Source organism: Artibeus jamaicensis, unplaced genomic scaffold (assembly GCF_021234435.1).
Source record: "Artibeus jamaicensis isolate MK-2021 breed Jamaican fruit bat unplaced genomic scaffold, CSHL_Jam_final contig_464, whole genome shotgun sequence".
NCBI lineage: Eukaryota > Metazoa > Chordata > Mammalia > Chiroptera > Phyllostomidae > Artibeus > Artibeus jamaicensis.
The window spans coordinates 12,873,223-12,893,428 of record NW_026521842.1 but is presented as its reverse complement, the minus strand read 5'-3'; the positions used below and the strand labels follow the sequence as shown (position 1 = coordinate 12,893,428).

Sequence of the window (20,206 nt, the reverse complement as noted above, 5' to 3'; positions counted from 1 at the left end):
AGGCTAAGGAGCTTCTGGGACATCTCCAAACATACCAACACCTGAATTACAAAGGTGCTGGAAAGAGCAGAGAAAAAGCCAAAAAACTGAAAACGTATTTGAAAAAAAAAATGAAAGAAAACTTCCCTAATTTGGTGAGGGAAGCAGACATACAAGTCTAGGAAGCATAGATAATCCAAACAAGTTGGACCCAAAGAGACATTATAATTTAAATGCCAAAGGTTTAAACTGGAGGTTAAAGACAAAGAGAGAATCTTAACAGCAGTAAGAGAAAAGCAATTCATTATCTATAGGGGAGTTCCCATAAGACTGTCAGCTGATTTCTCAAAAGAAACTTTGCAGGCTAGAAGGGACTGGCAAGAAACATTCAAAATGATGAAAAGCAAAGACCTACAACCTAGTTTACTCTATCTAGCAAAGTTATCATTTAGAATTGAAGAGCGGATAAAGTGCTTCCCAGACAAGGTCAAGCTAAAGGAGTTTATCAGCACCAAGCCATTACTGTATGAAATGTTAAAGGGACTATATAAGAAAAAAAAAGATCAAAACTATGAACATTAGAATGGCAAGAGCTCTGGCTGATGTAGCTCAGTGGATTGCGCACCAGCCTGAGAACCAAAAGGTCACTGGTTCCATTCCCACTCAGGGCACAGGCCTAGGCTGCAGGTCAGGTCCCCAGTAGGGGGAGTGTGATAGGTCACCACACACTGATGTTTCTCTTCCTCTCTTTCTCTCTCTTTTCCCTTCTCTAAAAATAAAATAAAATCTTAAAGAAAACCAACTTTGTTTTAAAAAAAAATGGCAACAAATTCACAACTATCAACAACCGAATCTAAAAAACAAACTAAGCAAACAAGAACAGGAACAGAATCATAGGTATGGAGATCATTTGGAGGGTTATCAGCTGGGAGGGAAAGGGGGGAGAACAGGGGAAAAGGTACAGGGATTAAGAACTGGTATGTACAAAATAAACAGGGGGATATACAGCGTAGGAAATGGAGCAGTCAAAGAACTCTTCACAGACATGACCCACAGACACGAACTGTGGGGGACTGCTGGAGGGAATGGGGGTACCAGATGGAGGGAGGAAAAGGGGGAAAAACTGAGACAACTGTAATAGCACAACTGGTAAAACATATTTTTAAAATATCTATCTGGAGGACTGACTGGTATGGCTTAGTAGATTGAGTGCCGACCTGCAAAATGAAAGATCGAAAGATCGCTGGTTTGCGCTGCATGTGCAACGCAGTCAGGGCACATGCCTGGGTTGAAGATCAGGTCCCTTGATGGAGCAAGGAGAAGGGGCAAATGATCGACATTTCTCTCCCACATCAATGCTTCTCGCCCTCTCCCTCCCACACCCCTTCCTCTATTAAAAAACAATCTATTCAAGAACTTAGGGTATTGCTGGGGAAACATTCATCTCATTCACGTATCAACTTACTTTAACTTGTGGACTTGGGGACACTTTCGACTTTGGTCCCACGTCACTGAGAAAGCTGGCCCAGAGTTCGTCCTCCTTCTTCCTCCTTGCAGCCTCTGACCCAGTGTCTTCTCCCCGCTCTGCAGCCGTGTGTTCCTCCTCACTGCTGCTTGCTCCAGATTCCTCACTGACATCTTCCTCTTCCTCTTCTTCTAACAAGAGGCCTCCTGGTTTTCTTTTCCTAATCCCCAACAATCACAAGGAACAAGAAAGATAAGACACGCAAAATGATTTCAGTTATCCCTTCCTCAATTCCAAAGTCAATGTTGCAAACTCAAGAAAACTCTCCAATCTGGGACCACTGATTATGATGTACACTGAGAGGCATAAAGAGGTACAATGAGATTTTGTGGAAGAAAAAAAGAATTGAGTTCTTAGCCTCCCCCTAAAACACTTAGAATCAAAATATAGTGTTCTATATACTTCTAAGTCAGGACTAAGAAACACCCAAAATTACCACAGAATCAATCTGTCCAAAAAGAGTGTGCCAAGAACACACACACACATACATACAATACACATGTATATGTGTGTATGTATGTGTGTATGTATGTATGTATATATATATATATATATTTTTTTTTTTTTTACTTTCTGAAGCCATTACATATGGAGAACATGTTTCATTGAGAGCCTCAAATTTATTTTCACTGTTTCTTCCTAGAATTACCCAGGGACAAGCAGGGGGTGGAGGAATTCATATTTTTCCCCTTTTCTGAGGCTACAAAAGCTGGAATACGGAAAATTTTAAGGACAAAAAAACTGGGCCCAAAATTCATGAGAGCAAATTGATTCTAACTTCAAGTGAATCTAATACCTTAAATTCCTTCTCCCCTTTATAAACTACAATTTAAAATAAACTACAATTTGCTTTTTTGCTTCAATGCCCAGAAAGACTGAAACACCAATCAAAGAGAATAAAAGATTTCTATAAAAGATTCTCTTATCTGAGTTCAATAATCCATCAGAATTTTCTTTCTTTCTTTTTTTAGGAAACTTCTTTTTTTGAAAACCATACAAGACATTTATTAAAGATTTATCCACAATCAGATGGTATACAACTGGAACAAGACCACCCAGAATAAAAATGAGGGTCTTCTTCAACGTAACTTTGCACATCTTTCTGAAACACAACACGGGACAGCCAGCGGTTCTCCAGAGATTTCATGATCCATTCTGGGAGACAAAGGCTTATCTTACCCATAACAAAGATCGTCATGACCTCTACCAGCAATTTCATGGTGCTGCATTTTACAAGGGACATGAATGAACTCCTGGGGGAACACAGTAGCAGTGCCAGTCTGGGCTCCTCTTATGACAGTGACTGCAGGCCTAGAGGTCCAACTTTTACAGCCAAAGGAATGAGTAGTTTATCCATCAGAATTTTCATAATTTTTGGTGAAAGTATAATTCAGTTCCAGGCCTATGGAAGATAATTTGCTAATATCTATAAATATTATTTTTCACTGCATATAACCCTGGGTCAAACAATTCTACTTCTACAGATCTGATTCACAGATATACTTTTCATATACTTTTATATCTTTATATAAAAGATATATACTTTCATATACATATTTATATGAAGCTATATACAAAAATATTGAGTGCAGTCTTATTTGTGGTAGGAAAGGTAAGGTACAGCCTTGGCTGGTGTGGCTCAGCTGGTTGGAGCATCGTCCCATAAAACAAAGGGCTAGATTCCTGGTGAGGGCACATGCCTGGGCTGCAGGTCCAGCCTCTGGGTCAGGGTGCGCATTAGAGGTAACTGGTTATTCTCACATTGATGTTTCTCTCCCTGTCTCGCTCCCTCCCTTCCCCTCTCTAAAATCAAAGAGCATGTTCTTGGGTAAGGATTAAAAAAAAAGATGGGGTACAAATCAAATGTGTCCCAATACAGGAATCCCTGAATGAAGCAAGGTCTATCCATATCATGAAATACCACGCAGCCAATGAAAGGAGTAAGGTATAGCTAGATGGCATCATCTCTAAGATGTGAAATAACGAAAGTGACAAATGATATGCAGAGCATACTACCGTTTGTTTTTGTTTTTAAAGGAAGTAGGAAACATCTATATACATGCTTGTGCACACACAGAATACCTCTGGTAGCACAGTTCTGACACACAGCAACGAAGGCTAGAGATGGGGTACACGTTTTTGTAAGTAACTTGAGTTTTTCATTTTAACTATATGTACACATTACCTATTAATTTTTAAAATTAACTCAAAAATTTTTAAAGCTTTCCAGAGACCAAAAATCTAATCCTGAAATGTCTCCAAATGCTCAAAGAGAAAAAGGTTAGAAACCTTAGCGGCAAGAAATCTACCAGACCAGTGCCAGCATCGGGATGGTTTTGACAGCAGCAGCCCTGACTTCTAAGGGCCTTAAGGGCAGCATCACCTGGCAGGAATGCTTTGAGCCTTTCTTTTTTTCCCTTTGGTTTTCTGTGTCTGCTCCTCACCATCCACTTCGTCTTCTTTCACTAATTCATTTACATCATCTTCACTATACTCTTCACCTGAAATCACATAATAGGGGGGTCACACAGACATTAATAAAGATTTTCACATCAAGATGAGACATTTGCATTAAGCAAGAAGTCTAGTGCTTTCCTCCGTTCTTCACCTAACTAGAGTATTACTTCCTGAGACAAGTTTTCCCTGTCCCTGGAGACGAGGCTAAGTCCCCAAATCCTAGGCTTGCAGAGCAGTCCATATTTTCCCCATAACTCATCCCACTCATATTTAATGTTCGCAATTTCTGCCATGCTCTGCCCATCATGAGGACAAAGATCCTGTTTACTCTTTATAGGTATTTGCTGAATGAATGAATGATTGATAGAATGACAGAGTGAGTGAATGAACAGAAATCCTAATTCTATCTACCGTATTTTTCAAAAAAGAAACTGATACTTCCACTTCATCTTGAATATATCTTTCAAAAGTAAGCAAACAATACCTTCTCTTGTCAATAAAAGAGATTTAGAGAGAGGTCTAAAGACCCCCAGTTGGACACAGGTTCTTCCCCGGCAGGAGGAACCTCACACACTGACACTCAGGCTCCCCCGTGAAAGAGTGCTACCTGGATGCTCAGCCCAGTCTGCACTGCCTGCAGGGGTATTCAGGTGGCTTTTTTACTTCATCTAACCTTTAACTGGAAGTATAACATACCATATTTTTCGGACTATAGGACACACTTTTTTACCATATTTTTTTGCTTCAAAATTTTTTTTCCTATTTTTCTCCTCTAAAACCTAGGTGCATTTTATGGTCCGAAAAATAGACCAAAAAAATTGATGCACCTAGGTTTTAAAGGAGAAAAATAGGGAAAAAAACTTTGAAGCAAAAAATATGGTAGAAAAGTGCATCTTATAGTCCCTAAAATATGGTATGTGTGAAAAACCACAAAAGCTAGTGTACAGTTTAATAAAATTACGCAAAGTGAAACACATAACCAGAACCCAGCTCAAGAAGCAGAACGTGGTGCTCGGCGTTCCAGAAGACCCCTCGTGCCCCCTTCTTAGTCACCGGCCACCAGCCCCATCCCACAGCAGCCACTATCCTCACTTCCAATGCCACCGATTCGCTTTGTGTGCTTTTGAGCATTAACAAACAAGCCTACATTATGCACTCTTTTGGGTCTGGCTGCTCTCATTCAACATCATTAGTGATAGTCACCCTATCACTTCATGTAGCTATGATTTATTCATTCTTACCCCCGAATAATATTTCATTGTATGACTACACCATAGCTTATTTATCCATTCTTCTGTTAATAGACATTTAGGTTGTTTCCAGTTTGGAGCCATTATAAATAGGGCTGTTTTGAATAGTCCTTACATCTTATCAGCTTTTAAATATTTCACTCACAATGAACCAACTATCACCAAACACTTCAAGGAAGCCTCCAATACGAAAAGCAATAATGAAAACAAGCAGAAAGAAACTCAGAGGAAATAGAATTAGGGGTTAAAAAAGTTAAAACATTTTTAAAAAAACCCTTTGTATTTAATACTCTCAAAGAGGCAACCATGAAATAAGAATGATTTTTAATTTTTTTCAGAAAACTAAAACAAAACAAAAAAACCAAACTCTTGAAAACTACAAATATGATAGCCGATACTCAAAAAAGAGGAGAAGAAAGATGCTAAGATGAAGCCAGCCATGAGAAAATCTGGAGAACAAACATGAACCTGAGGAAACAGTAGATATAAGGGCTCTACAGCGGAAACAAGTTTGGTATCCAGCTACCTGGTAATAAGTGAAAGTGTCTCATGATGAGGGAATGAGTCCAGGGTTAAGATGGCAGCCTGGACTTCCGCCAAGATGGAGGCGTAGATGGAAATACTGTGCCTTCTCGCACAACCAAGTTTAAAAACAACAAAGTTTTAGCAACAAAAACGCAGCCAAATCACAGAAAATTGAACTATACGGAAGTCTGACAACAATGAACTTTTCAGCCAGACCGGTAACAGAGGCGAAGCCAGCAGTGGAGCAGGAAAGGTCCACCCGACCAACCCAGGCATGCAGCCCAGGCAGGCAGGCAGGCAGGCAGCTGTGGGTGGATCCCAGGTGTGGAGTAGCAGCAGGCGGTCCCACTGAGGGCGCAAGGCGGCAGGCTGACCACGGTCACACATTCATGAGCAAATAAACCGGTGAAGGAGCGAGCAGTGAGACAGACCATACAGGCCCCAGCAGCGGGAAGCAGCAGAGGGGACTGCTATTACCCCACTCTGACCCCACCCCCACATACAGCATCACAACCTGGCAACCAGGGTGGCCCCACCCTGGTGAACATCTAAGGCTCCTCTCTTCATATGTAACAGGCATGAACAGACCAAAACATGGCTCAAGAAGAACTCAAAGCCCCAGGGCCCATAACTCTAAGTGATGAAGAACTAACCAAACTTTCAGATGCACAGTTCAAAACACTGGTCATCAGGATGCTCACAGAACTCGTTGATTTTAGTCACAAATTAGAGGAACATATGAAAGCTAAACTAATTGAAATGAAGTGAAATGCACAGGAAAGAAATGGTGATGGAAAGGAAACTGGGACTCAAATCAAGGGAGTAGACCAGAAGGAAGAAAGAAGCAACCAAACAGAAAAATATGAAGAAACAAGAATTCAAAAAAATGAGGAGAGGCTTAGGAACCTCCAGGACGTCTTTAAACGTTCCAACATTCGAATTATAGGGGTACCAGAAGGGGAAGAGGAAGAACAACAAGTGGAAAACTTATTTGAACAAATAATAAAGGAGAATTTCCCCAATCTGGCAAAGGCAATAGACTTCCAGGATATACAGGAAGCTCAGAGAATCCCAAAGAAGGTGGACCCAAGGAGGAACACACCAAGGCACATCATAATTACATTAGCCAAGATAAAAATGAAGGAGAATCCAAGAAGCAGCAAGAGATAAGGGGACAGTCACCTACAAAGGAGTTCCCATCAGACTGTCAGTGGATTTCTCAAAAGAGACCTTACAGGCAAGAAGGGGCTGGAAAGAAGTATTCCAAGTCATGAAATCCAAAGACCTACATCCAACATTACTCTATCCATTTAGAATGGAAGGGGAGATAAAGTGCTTCTCAGATAAGATCAAATTCAAGGAGTTCATCATCACCAAGCCCTTATTATATGAAATGTTAAAGGGACTTATCTAAGAAAAAGATAAAAAATATGAACAGTGAAAGGACAGCAAACTCACAGTTATTAACAACCACACCTAAAACAAAAGCAGACTAAGAGGACAGCTAGATCAGGAGCAGAACCATAGAAATGAAGATCACATGGAGGGTTAGCAACAGGGGAGTGGGAGGAGGAGAAGGGGGGAGAAGGTACAGAGAATAAGTAGCTTAGACGGTAGGTAGAAAATAGATGGGGGGAGGGTAAGAATAGTTGGAGAAATACAGAATCTAAAGAACTTGAGACACGTGGTCATAAACTAAGGGGGGAATGGTGGGGGAGGGGTGTGCAGGGTGGAAGGGAATGAAGGGGGGAATAGAACAACTGTAATGGCATAATCAATAAAATATATTTTAAAAAAGATGGCAGTCTGAACACACAAGTGTAATTTTGCTTCCTCCTGACACCCCAGGAAATCTATACAGCAAAAGATGTAAACCTGTGATGGTGGTCACCTAGCTGCATCATATTTGTTTGTATTTGTAAAAGGCAACACGGGAAGGATAAACAAAAAAAAACCTAACAGAAACAGCCAACTATAAGGGCTGGGTAGAACAGGGTGGAGTAGGAAGGGACAGAAGCTAGAAGTCTATTTATCTTTCTATGAAATTTTGAACATCCCTTAAGCACGGTTTGAATAAATAAATATAACTATATGCCCAAACAATACTATAACCCATAAAGACAGGATTCCAACAAGTTTAAAAACATAGTTTCTGACTGTACATTTTCAGCAAGATGCAGTCTAAAGACAAAATGTTCTACTCCTTGTGGTGATATCAATGTTGGTGTTGTGCAACTATTTCCTTTATATGACAGGTGGAAGCAAGTAGTTACATTAATCATGTTAGGAATCCAGACGTTCAGAATAAAGAAGTGACACACAATTATAAAATCAAAGAAATTAAGTATGAAAATACAAATGTTAAAACAGAATTTAAGCCCTGGCCCGTGTGGCTCAGCTGGTTGGAGAATGTCCTGTAAACCAAAAGTCTGAGCGTTCGATTCCTAGTCAGGGCACATGCCTAGGTTGCAGGTCTGGTCCCCAGGCGGATGCATACAAGAGGCAACCCATCGATGTTTCTCTCTTGCATCAATGTTTCTCTCTCTTCCCCTCTCTAAAATCAAAAAAGCACGTCTCTGGGTGAGGACAAAAAAAAAAGAGCCACATAATTTAAAATATCAATATGAACTCTAACTCAAACTGGGACATTTTGCTATGCCAGAAAGCAAGGAATGGGTCACTTCAAAAGGTTTTAAGATCCCACTTGAAAGAAGTCCTAGTAGCCAAAAGTGATAATGTGAACTAAAAGGAATAATGGTTAGTAAATTAAAACACATGTAATTGATAAATATCTGTGAATACTTTATGATATTAAAAAACTGTACCATTGTAAATAAGCTATTATTAAAGTTGCTCCCCATTTTGAAAATTGATTAATTAAGGAAAATGAATTAACATTTATCCTGCCCCAGTTGATGAGGGAAAGCTATATATACTTTCAGAAGAACATCAATGAATAAATGTAAAAGACCCACAGAATTAAAAAAAACACCACAGGAAACAACAATGACATAATAGAGGAATCCAGCTCTCATCACCCTGATTCAACAGTCACAACTATGAGGATTGACCAGGCATAAGGTATCTTCTGATGTCATGTATTGTGTCATACAATGAATGTATTCTAGGCAAAAAAAATTTTATTTGAATCCATCAAGCATTTAGATTTACCTTCTAATGCATGGAAAATTCAAGGGACAAGGGAACAAAATAACACTGTGAGGGAGCAACAAATCCTGAGCTTGAGACATTCTGCAGGACACACGCCTGACCCTCTTAAGCATATCGATGTCATTACACAAAGGTTTCTATTAGCTTAAACAGATTTCAAGGATGGGACAACTATAAGACATGTGCAGTCCCAAACTGAACTGTGATTTGGACAGAGAAGCTATAGCCAATTTTGGAGTCAACTGGGAAGATCTGAAGATGGTCTGTACATTAGATGAGTTACAAGTTTATTGAAATGGATAGGGAGAGATTATTCACTGAAAAGAGCAGGTAATATGCTAATATGAAAAAGTACAATTTCAGTTTGGGGAAAATACAAATACCTACAGCTGGGTACAGAAAAAGATCAGAGTGAGTAGCAAAAAATCCTCTACAAAATATTGGCAAATATCTTCAGCAACGTATAAAAAGAATAATACATTATGACCATGTGAGTTTTACCCCAGAAATAAAAGGCTGCTCAAAATTTAAAAATCAATCACTGTATTTTATCACATTAACAAACAAAAAAAGAAAAACCACCCCAAACCAATAGATGGAGAAAAAGCATTTGACAAAGTTTACCTCTCAGCAAATGAAGAATAGAGGGAACTTTACTTGATAAAAGGCATGTATAAGAGGCAGAATATGCAGAATGTCATGGTTCAAATCCCACTCTAGCTACTATCTTAGCTGGGTGACTTTGGGGGCCTCAGTTTCTCCATCTGTAAAATGGAGAGCATGATAACAGCACATATCTGGTAGTTTTCTGTGGTTGAGTTAGTCACTGTAAAATGCTTAAAATACACACAGAAATGGCGGCCTTGAAAAACCTACAGCCAACATTCTAGTAAATGGTGAAATACCAGTTCTTTCCCCTTAAAACTGGAAACATGGCAAGGATAAGCACTGTCACTAATGCTATTTAAGATCATATTGGAAGCCATATCAAGTACAATAAGGCAAGCAAAAAGAAATAAATAAAAGGTATATCTAAGGAAAAAGAAGAAGACGGTTTTGTTTCTTCTCCACAGATAACATGATCTATGGGTTTTGGGTTTTTTTTAATTTGCAGGGCAGGGAGAATAAGGGGACGACCTTGGAACTGTCCATTTTGGTGGTTGTTACACAATTCTAAGTGTTTGTTGAAATTCATAACTGTACAACAAAAAGAGTGAATGTTACTGAAGCTCAAAACATTTTAAATGTATTACTAATATGCTATATAATTATATTTATAGTATATACTATACTATATACTCTATTATATATATTACATATTATATATAACAATAAGAAACTGCACTTATGAAACAATAACGTGATTGCTATAAAAATTATTCAAAGAATAAAGAGTTCTTCAAAATTAAAAATATGAAAGAAGGAAATGCAACAGATGAGCTGGAACACAAAATATTGAGAATTTCCTATAAAGTGAAAAGAAATCAAAGGGTTAGAAAATAGGAGATAAATAAAAATGAGAGTATCGGTCCACAATAGTTAACGTAGCATTCAACATATGAATAATTACAGTTTCAAAAAATGAAAAACATTTTTTTAAAGAAAGGGAAGAAGAGGATGACTTCCGCCAAGATGGAGGCATAGGTGGATATGCCGTGCCTTCTCACACAACCAAATTTAGGGACAACTAAATATTAGCATCAGAAAACACAACCAGAACACGGAAAATTGAACTTTTCGGAAGTCCGTTAACAACAAATGCTTCAGCCCGACCGGTAAGGGGCGAAACCGGCGTCTGGTGAGGGGTTGCACAGGAGGACTCAGACGGACCCACATGCGGAATCCAGACGCGTGAATCCAGACGCACGGGTTCCAAACGCAGGATTGGACCTAGTGAGCAACCGAGCAACCCACCAGGTGAGCAACTGCAGAGGAGACAGTGGGGAGGCGGTGCTGCGTGTTGACTGAGGTCGCCTATTTGCGCGCGAGCGGACAGGCGAGGGAGTGGGCGGTTGGACCAGCCCCGGCGGTAGAGGGCGCCGCCATTTCCCCGCTCTGACCACGCCTCCACATACAGCGTCACAACCCAGCAACCTGGGAGTCCAAGGCGCGCTTCTCACACTTAAAGGGCCAGAACAGACCAAAAATGTCGCAAGAAGACCTCAAAGCCCCAGAGATAAATCTAAGCGACGAAGAAATAGCAAAACTCTCAGATGCACAGTTTAAAACACTGGTCATCAGGATCCTCACAGATCTGGTTGATTATAGCCACAAATTAGAGAAACATATGTAGGCTAAACTAATGGAAATGAATGGAATTCCGCAGGAAACCAATAGCGATGAAAAGGAAACTGGGACTCAAATCAATGGAGTGGACCAGAAGAAAGCAAATAATGGCCAAACAGAAAAGAGTCAAGGAGCAAGAATTCAAAGAAATGAGGAGAGTCTTAGGAACCTCCAGGACATCTTTAAACGCTCCAATATCCGAATTATAGGGGTACCAGAAGGGGGAAAGGCACAGCCACCAGTGGAAAACTTATTTGAACAAATAATAAAAGAAAATTTCCCCCAATCTGGCAAAGGAAATAGACTTCCAAGGAATCCAAGAAGCTCAGAGAGTACCAAAAAAGTTGGACTCAAGAAGAAACACACCAAGGCACATCATAATTACATTAGCCAAAATTAAAATGAAGGAGAGAATCCTAGAAGCAGCAAGAGCTAAGGGGACAATCACCTACAAAGGAGTCCCCATCAGACTGTCAGCAGATTTCTCAAAAGAGACCTTACAGGCAAGAAGGGGCTGGAAAGAACTATTCCAAGTCATGAAATCTAAAGACCTACAACCAAGATTGCTCTATCCAGCAAAACTTTCATTTAGAATGGAAGGACAAATAAAGTGCTTCTCAGATAAGCTCCTCAAATTCAAGGAGTTCATCATCACCAAGCCCTTATTATATGAAATGTTAAAGGGACTTATCTAAGAAAAAGAAGTTAAAGAAACATGAACAGTGAAAGGACAACAAGCTCACAGTTATTAACAACCACACCTAAAACGAAAGCAAACTAAAAGGACAGCTAGATCAGGAGTGGAAACATAGAAATGAAGATCTCAAGGAGGGTTAGCAACAGGGGAGTGGGAGGAGGAGATGGGGGGAGAAGGTACGGAAAATAAGTAGCATAGACAGTAGATAGAAAATAGATGGGGGGGGCAAGAATAGCATGGGAAATATAGAACCTAAAGGACTTGAGACACATGGACATAAACTAAAGGGGGGTAATGGTGGGGATGGGGGGGCAGGGTGGAGGGGAATGAAGGGGGGAATAGAACAACTGTAACAGCATAATCAATTTAAAAAATAAATAAATAAATAAATAAAAAGAAAGGGAAGAAGAAAGAGGGAGAGAAACATTAATGTGTGGTTGCCTCTTGTGCCCCACTGGGGCCTGGCCCACAATCAAACCAGTGACCCTTTGGTTCACAGGCCAACACTGAATCCACTGATTCAACCAGCCAGGGTGAGAAAACAGAAAATTGTTAAAAAAGAAAAATTCCCAGAAGCCAAGCACAATAAATAAAAATAGACTCAAATCAAGGCAGATATATCATTGTGAACTATCAGAAAAATATCAGGGGGAAAAATATCAGGAACAAAGAGAAGACTATCGGCCTCCACAGACAAACAGATCATATATAAATGAGCACAAATCAGCAACAAAACAGATTTTTAAAAATTTCTCACCTTAGCATATGTTTATTGATTTTAGAGAGAGGAACAGGGAGGTGGTGGAGAAAAGAGAGACAGAGAGACAGAGAGAGAGGCACTAAGACAGAAACATATCAATGTGAACAGAAACATCAATCAGCTGCTTCCTGTATGAGCCCCAACTGGGAATCAAACCCACAACCCAGGTATGCACCCTGTCCAGGGACTGAACCCGCAACCTTTTGGTGTATAGGACGACGCTCCAACCAACTGAGCCACCCGGCCAAGACCAAAACAGATTTCTTTCTTTCTTTTTTTTAAAGATTTTATTTATTCACTTTTTAGAGAGGGGAAGGAAGGGGAGAGAGACGTAAAGAAACGTCAATGTGTGAGAGACATACTGATCGGTTGCTTCTTGCAAGCCCCCAACCGGGCACATGTCCCACAACCCAGGCATGCGCCCTGACTGAGAATCGAACCAGAGATCTTTCAGTTCACAAGCCCGCACTTGATCCACTGAGTCACACCAGCCAGGGCCAAAACAGATTTCTTAACAGAAAACACTGGGAATTACAAAATAATGGCACAACACCTTTAAAATTCAGGTAGAAAAAAAGCAGTCTATTGATTCGACATTAATACTATCAAAATACCAATGGCGTATTTCACAGAACTAGAACAAATAATCCAGAAATCTATATCAAACCACAAAACACCCAAATACCCACAGCAATCTTGAGAAAGAAGAACCAAGCTGGAGGTATCATGCTATCTGATGTCGAACTATACAAGGCCACAGTAATCAAAACAGCATGGTACTGGCATAAAAACTGACATATAGGTCAATGGAATAGAAAAGGGAGCTCAGAAATGAACCCACACCTATACAGTAAATTAACATATGATATATGTGGCAAGAATCTACAATGGGGTAAAGACAGTCTATTCAATAAATGGTGCTGGGAAAAATTGAACACATACATAGAAAAAATAAGACTAGAACCTTCCTATATCATATATAAGAATAAACTCAAATTGAAGTAAAGACTTAAATGTAAGATTCAAGACTGTAAAACTCCTAGAAGAAACCATAGGCAGTAAAGTCTCAAATATTTCTCTTAGCAATATTTTTTCTGATATATCTCCCCGGGCAATGGAAACAAAAGAAAAAAAATAAACAAATGGGACCACATCAAACTAAAAAGTTTTTGCACAGCAAAGGAAACCATCAACAAAATGAAAAGACAACCTACTGAATAGGAGAAGATATTCACCAATGACCACATCCAATCATTGTGGTTACTATCCAAAATTTATAAAGAACTCAAAACAACTCAACACTGAAACCACAAACAATCCAGTTTTAAAAATGGGCAGAAGAGCACCTGATATTTCTCCAAAAGAGGACATACGGATGGCCAACAGACATATGGAAAGATGCTCAATATTACTATCATCAGAGAGATGCAAATTTAAACCACGATGAAATATTACCTCATACCAGTCAGAATGGCTATCATTAATAAATCCACAAACAAGTGCTGGTGAGGATGTGGAGAAAGCGGAACTCTCATTTACTGCTGGTGGAAATGCAGACTGGTACAGCCACTATGGAAAACCTCCATATGGAGGTGCCTCAAAAAATTAAAAATGGAACTGCCTTATGACCCAGTGATTCCACATCTGGGCATTTATCTGAAGAAACCCAAAACACTAATTCAAAACAATGTATGCTCCCCGAGGTTCATTGCAGCATTATTTACAATAGCCAAGATATGGAAGCAACCCAAGGCCCCATAGAAAGACAAGTGGATAAGAAGTGGTAGTACAGATACACAGTGGAATATTACTTGGTCATAAAAAGGAATGAAATCTGACCATTTGTGACAGCATGGGTGGACCCAGAAGGTATTACGCCAAGTGAAATAAGCCAGTCAGAAAAGGATCTCACTTATATGGAATCTAAAGAACAGAATAAACAAACCAAAATGAAACAGAGTCATGGATACAGAGAACAGACTGATGATAGCCAGAGGGGAGGGGTTTTTAATAAGATGCATGAATGTCCACCCACTATGCTGTACACCTGAAACTAATACAAAATAATGTTGAATTAAACTGTAAGTGAAAAAAAGTTTAAGAGAAATAAATATTTGGATGGAGAATTATTATAGAGCTTGAAATTAGTATTATAGAACACAAAAATCTATAGAAAATGAATTATCGATCATGAATTATCAAAAATCTATACAAAATGAATGATCAATCATGGGTCACATCATAATTTTTTGACATTCAAGTTCTCAAGAAAATATGTTCCTACCATGCATCCTTCTTCGAGAAGTTATTTGAGGATATATTTTCATCATGGTGGATTCCACCAAGAAAAAAGACAAATAGGACCCAAGAAACAGGAAATCCAACAGAAAAGGGAGATAAAGGGGAACACCTGGCGTGGCAATGAGATGGAAGAAACTAGTTTTAAAAATTGTAAAAATCAAGCCAAATTGGAGCAGATCAGAAGGCAAAGATGGACTTTAAGATGAAAGTGGAACATTATCTACTAAATCTAAGTATCTTGGAAGATGATTTAGGCAATTATGAGAATTAAGGGTCAAATCAAGAGTAAATACATAGACTAAACAACAACCAAATGTGCATTAACTCCAGAGAAAACAAGTGGCACGGGAAAAACAATCACAGCACGTACCACACGGTGCAGCTGTGGAGATGGTGTTCCGTCATTACAAAAAATACCTACGGATGAAAAAGGGCTCTAAGGAAAGTAACCTCACAGGGTGTAAATTCCTACCTGGGCAGGTCATGGTGGGTGGTCAGGCCCCAGGCACACACCTTGTTTAGTAAAAGGTTTATTTTTGCTCAAGGTTTGTCTTGAGCAAACCCTGTCCATTGTTTTCTGTGCATCTAGGTTAACACACTTTTGAAATGCCCCCTTTCAGGTCCTTCCTCCTAAATCAACCACCCTTAAAACATGACCTCAATTACTCTGTAATCCATTCCTAATCCTGCCTCCCTTTCTTCCACCTTCTCCTCACATCTTCCTCATGCTCCCTCCTTAATTTCAAATGTGTAAAAGAAACTGAAAATGAGGAACTAGTATAAAGGACACATGGACAGCAACAAAGGGGAGTGGGAATGGGAGGGAGGTGGGGAGCACGGGGGTGGGAGGTGGGCTGGGATGGGAGTAAAAAACAGAAAACTGTACTTGCACAATTAAATTAAAAAAAGAAACTCATAATGTTATTCTCTGGAGCATTTGAGATTTTGTTCTTCAGCATACATCATCAGTTTGGCTCAAATAAACTCTTAAAAAATTCTCTACAGGACTGGACATTTCTTATGTCAACTGGATACTGATATAACCAAAACTGGACATAAGAACAACAGTAAGTTGGACAGTTGGAAGGGTGTGGGCGCGCACAGAGTGAGAGGAATGAGTCCAAAGAAGACTGATAACGAGGAATGATGGGAACTGTTTGGTTTCAAAACAAGCATTTTTAATTAAAATGAAAAGTGGTTTTCAAATGATCTCTCTGGCCACTCTGGTCCTTAATTAGGGTAGTTCAACAGCAGTGAGATTAGTAAGGGAGTGGTCACAAGTTAATTTTCCACGTAGACACAACAGAACTTAATAGATCAGCTGGACCAAAAGTGAGGAATAAGGATGGCTCCATTCCTAGGGGGGTTTGTTCGTTTTCTACCGAAACGATTGCATGGGTACTTTACTAAGATGGGAAAGTCTGGGGAAGGGGCAGGACGGCGGAAGAGAGCAGTCTATTTGGGTATCAAGATTTAGTTTGGCTCTGCTCAGTTTGAGATGCCTATACCAAACCATACACAAAAACTGAGACGGGAGCAATGGACATATACGTTGCCACCGAGCAAAAAGCATTATCATTATTTCTACCTACCAGATACCTTCTGAGGGCAGAAAGTGGGCAGATCTACCTTGCACGAGATGCTAGCAGGCAATTCCCTCGGGACGGAACGTGGTAAGTTTCAATGCTCAGACTGCCCTTCCGACGATTTCGGCATTGGCGTGACCAGGAGACTCCTGCGGCCGCAGTGAGGCCGCCGGGACGGCTGCGCGAGGTGCCCTCTGCACACCTCTCTGGCCACAGGGGCGCAGCTGGCAGGGATGCTCGAGACCCACGGGGCCCACTCAGTGGAGCCAAGCGCACCTCAGGTGGGGCGCAGGGCGGGGTAAGCCTCCGAAGGCGGAATAACTTACCCGAAGGCACGTAGTCTTCGTCTTCCTCTGAGGAGGAGACGTCGTCGGAGTCGAATTCCTCCATATCGCTGACACGTGGAGCGGGCCAAGCCACAGGAGCGTCGCTACTGACCTCAAGGTAAAGATTAAGGGAGAGACCTTAAAGCCGAGGCTGGGGTGGGTCCTTTCAGCTAGTTCACATGCGCAGAGAGTGTGCGTGATGGCTTCCAGGCCATTGCCGGGGGAGGGGGGGAGGGCGTGACGTCACTATGAGAGTTGACGGAGCAAAGGCTTCGTGATGAAGCGGTGTATTCTGGGACTTGTAGTCTTAGACTCTACCTTGTTTTATTAATTTAGTAAATGGTCTTAAATAAAATTATATGTGGGAATACACTTGATCCTCAGTATTCGCAGGTTGGTAGTTTCAAATTCGCTTATTTGTTAAAATGTATTGTAACCCCAAAATTAATATCCGTAGGGCTTTCTGGGGTAATTTGCGGACATGAGCAAAGGGTGAAAAATTTGAGTCAATGGTGCGTTTTACCAGCTGACAATGAGCAAGGCAGGCGATGTATATGTACGTGTACATGTACTTTTTGTAGTCTATTAGTGCCACTTCTTTTTAGCATTTTTTGTTTTCCATTTCTGTGCTTTTTATAGTAATTTTGCTGTTTACAATGAGTCCCAAACTCAGTGCTGAAGTGCTGCCTAACGTTCTTAAGCGCAAGCAGGCTGCGTGTGCCTCACGGAGATAATACATGTGTTAGGTAAGCTTCGTTCAGGCATGAGTTGTAGCCCTGTTGGCCGAGAGTTCAATGTTAATGAACAAAGAATTCAGTGCATCAAGAAAAAGGGAAAGGAAATTCACAGATCCATATTCGAGGCTGCTCCAGAAAGCACTAACGTGACATCTATAGTGTGTGAGGAAGATATAGAAAAGATGGAAAAACGGCTAAATTTTTGGACTCTAGACAACAGATTTTTAAAAGGTGTGGTGGACAGCATGGCTGTGAGGCTGATGTTCAAAGAAATTTATGGTCACGTTACTCAGGGTCAGGAAAATGTGAAACCGTCTCGGTTGGTGCTGGCTGACTTGCACGTTTCAAAAGGCAGTACGGGATGAAAAATGTTAAACCTACTACAGGCAAATTCTGCAGACCAGGAAGCTGTGGAAGAATTTTAAAAATACTTGCTAAGTGTTACACAGGAAAAGGGTTATGTGGAAGAGCAGGTTTTCAATGCTAATGAGACTGGTGTGTTCTACAAGGACATTGGCAAACAAACCTATATAATATGCAAATGGCCTCCAAAGCTCTTGGTTTTAAGTCACTCTGAGAATATGCAACCTTGCTATTGTGAGCCAATGCCACCAGTGCAAACCCTTTATGTTGTACAGAACCCAAAATTCACAAGCACTTCAAGGGAAAGGCAGTCCATTGGTAGAGAAACAGAAAAGCGTGGATGACCTTTGGTTCCACAACTGTTTCATACCAGAAGTTGAATGCCATCTCCAGGACAGAGACCTTGCCTTCAAGGTTTTATTAATTTTGGATAATGCCCCAGTCCATTGCTGTGAAGAACTCCAAAATGCCCACCCTAATCAATGTAAAGGTTCTTTTCATGCCCCCAAATACCATGTCTCTCTTTCAACCCCCAAACCAAGACATAATAAAAGCTTTCAGGGCACACTGTACCAGCAAAGATATATAAAATAAGGTTTCTTTAAACAGAAACATCCATAAAAAAAGGTTATGTGTTGATCAGTTGACAAAAATGTGACCCCAGACTCCCAGGAACCCAACCTTGTATTTTCTTTTTTTTTTTTAACTATATCATAAGAAAAAATTAGTAGGCAATACATTAATTTTTATGTAAACTTGATACAGGTTTACATAAAGAAAATTAATTCCTGTTATAAATATACTTAATTTCAAGATTTTGGGGGGAGAAACAAACCTCAGTGGTTCCCGTCCTTTACACACAGTGTGATCATAATTTTCTCTTCTCCCAACTTTTTCTGCAAAGCTTGAGTTCATCACTCCCTAAAGCAGATGACTGAGGCAAATCATATACCTTTTTCAATTAGCAAGACATCAGAAGAGATTTTAAGAGCTTGGGGAGGGGGCTGCATCTTTTACTGAAAAGAATTAGTAAATAGAGAGACTCCAGAGACAGAATGGCTAAATAACTTCAGAATCTGGAAAATACGAGATTCACAAGGAAGCTAACCTCCCCCAAACCTCTTCATCCCACCGGAGGCTTAGGGGGACATTCATCCTGACATTTCTCTATAACCCCACATTTTCTAAACAAGGTGGTGTTTTTTTCTACCATATGGTGACAAAAAGCTAGATATTTAGAGGAGTGACGACACCTAGTATGCTGTATATGGCTGTATGGCTTTGAAAGTAATATCTGAATTATTGAGTAAAGAACTGTAGAATTTCATTAGATTCCAGCGTGTATTAGCTTATGGAAATCCCAGTAGGGATAGATTTGTATAATAGTGTAGGATCTCTACTTCTTTTTTTGTTTGCTTGTTTCTTTAAAACATATTTTATTGATTATGCTATTACAGTTGTCCCATTCCTGCCCGGTATTTCCCTCCATCCCGCACACCCCCTCCCACCTGCATTCCCCCGCTTTTGTTCATGTCCATGGGCCATACATTTTAAGTTTTTTGGCTTCTATATTTCCTATACTATTCTTAACCTCCCCCTGTCTATTTTCTACCTATCATTTATGCTACTTATTCTTTGTACCTTTTCTCCCTCTCTTCCCCTCCCATTTCCCCACTGATAACCCTCGTCCATTTCTGTAATTCTTTTCCTGTTTTAGTAGTTTGCTTAGGATTTTTTTTAGGTTTGGTTGTTAATAGCTGTGAGTTCTTGTTGTCATTTTACTGTTCGTATTTTTTATCTTCTTTTTCTTAGATAAGTCCCTTTAACATTTCATAGAATAAGGGCTGGGTGATGATGAACTCCTTGAACTTGACCTTATCTGAGAAGCACTTGATCTGCCCTTCCATTCTAAATGAAAGCTTTCCAGGATAGAGCAGTCATGGGGAGTGGGAGGAGGAGAAGGGGGGAGAAGGTACAGAGAATAAGTAGCATAGACAGTAGGTAGAAAATAGACAGGGGGAGGGCAGGAATAGTATGGGAAATGTAAGAGCTAAAGAATTTAAGACACATGGACATGAACTAAAGGAGGGAATGTGGTTGGGGGAGGGGTGTGCAGGATGGAGGGGAATGAAAGGGGGGGAAATAGAACAACTGTAATAGCATAATCAATAAAATATATTTTTAAAAAGCCCCAAGAACTTAAGTCAGACAATTGTATTACAAAAGATTAAACTCATTGGCCA

At 40.2% G+C, this 20,206-nt stretch overlaps 1 protein-coding gene across 2 annotated transcripts in view; it reads right to left on the bottom strand.

Annotated features, from left to right (window-relative positions):
* The window catches only part of CFDP1 (craniofacial development protein 1), a 114,802-nt gene extending 97,715 nt beyond the window's left edge, over positions 1 to 17,087 (bottom strand). For both annotated transcript variants that reach the window (XM_037144755.2, XM_037144756.2), the window contains exons 1-3: positions 16,864 to 17,087; positions 3,888 to 4,005; positions 1,445 to 1,664 (exon numbers count right to left, since the gene is read on the bottom strand). In XM_037144755.2, coding sequence (XP_037000650.2) covers positions 1,445 to 1,664; positions 3,888 to 4,005; positions 16,864 to 16,927 — 402 coding nt within the window. In that variant the 5' untranslated portion in view covers positions 16,928 to 17,087. The remainder of the gene's footprint in view (positions 1 to 1,444; positions 1,665 to 3,887; positions 4,006 to 16,863) is intronic.
* Between the last annotated feature and the right edge of the window lie 3,119 nt (positions 17,088 to 20,206).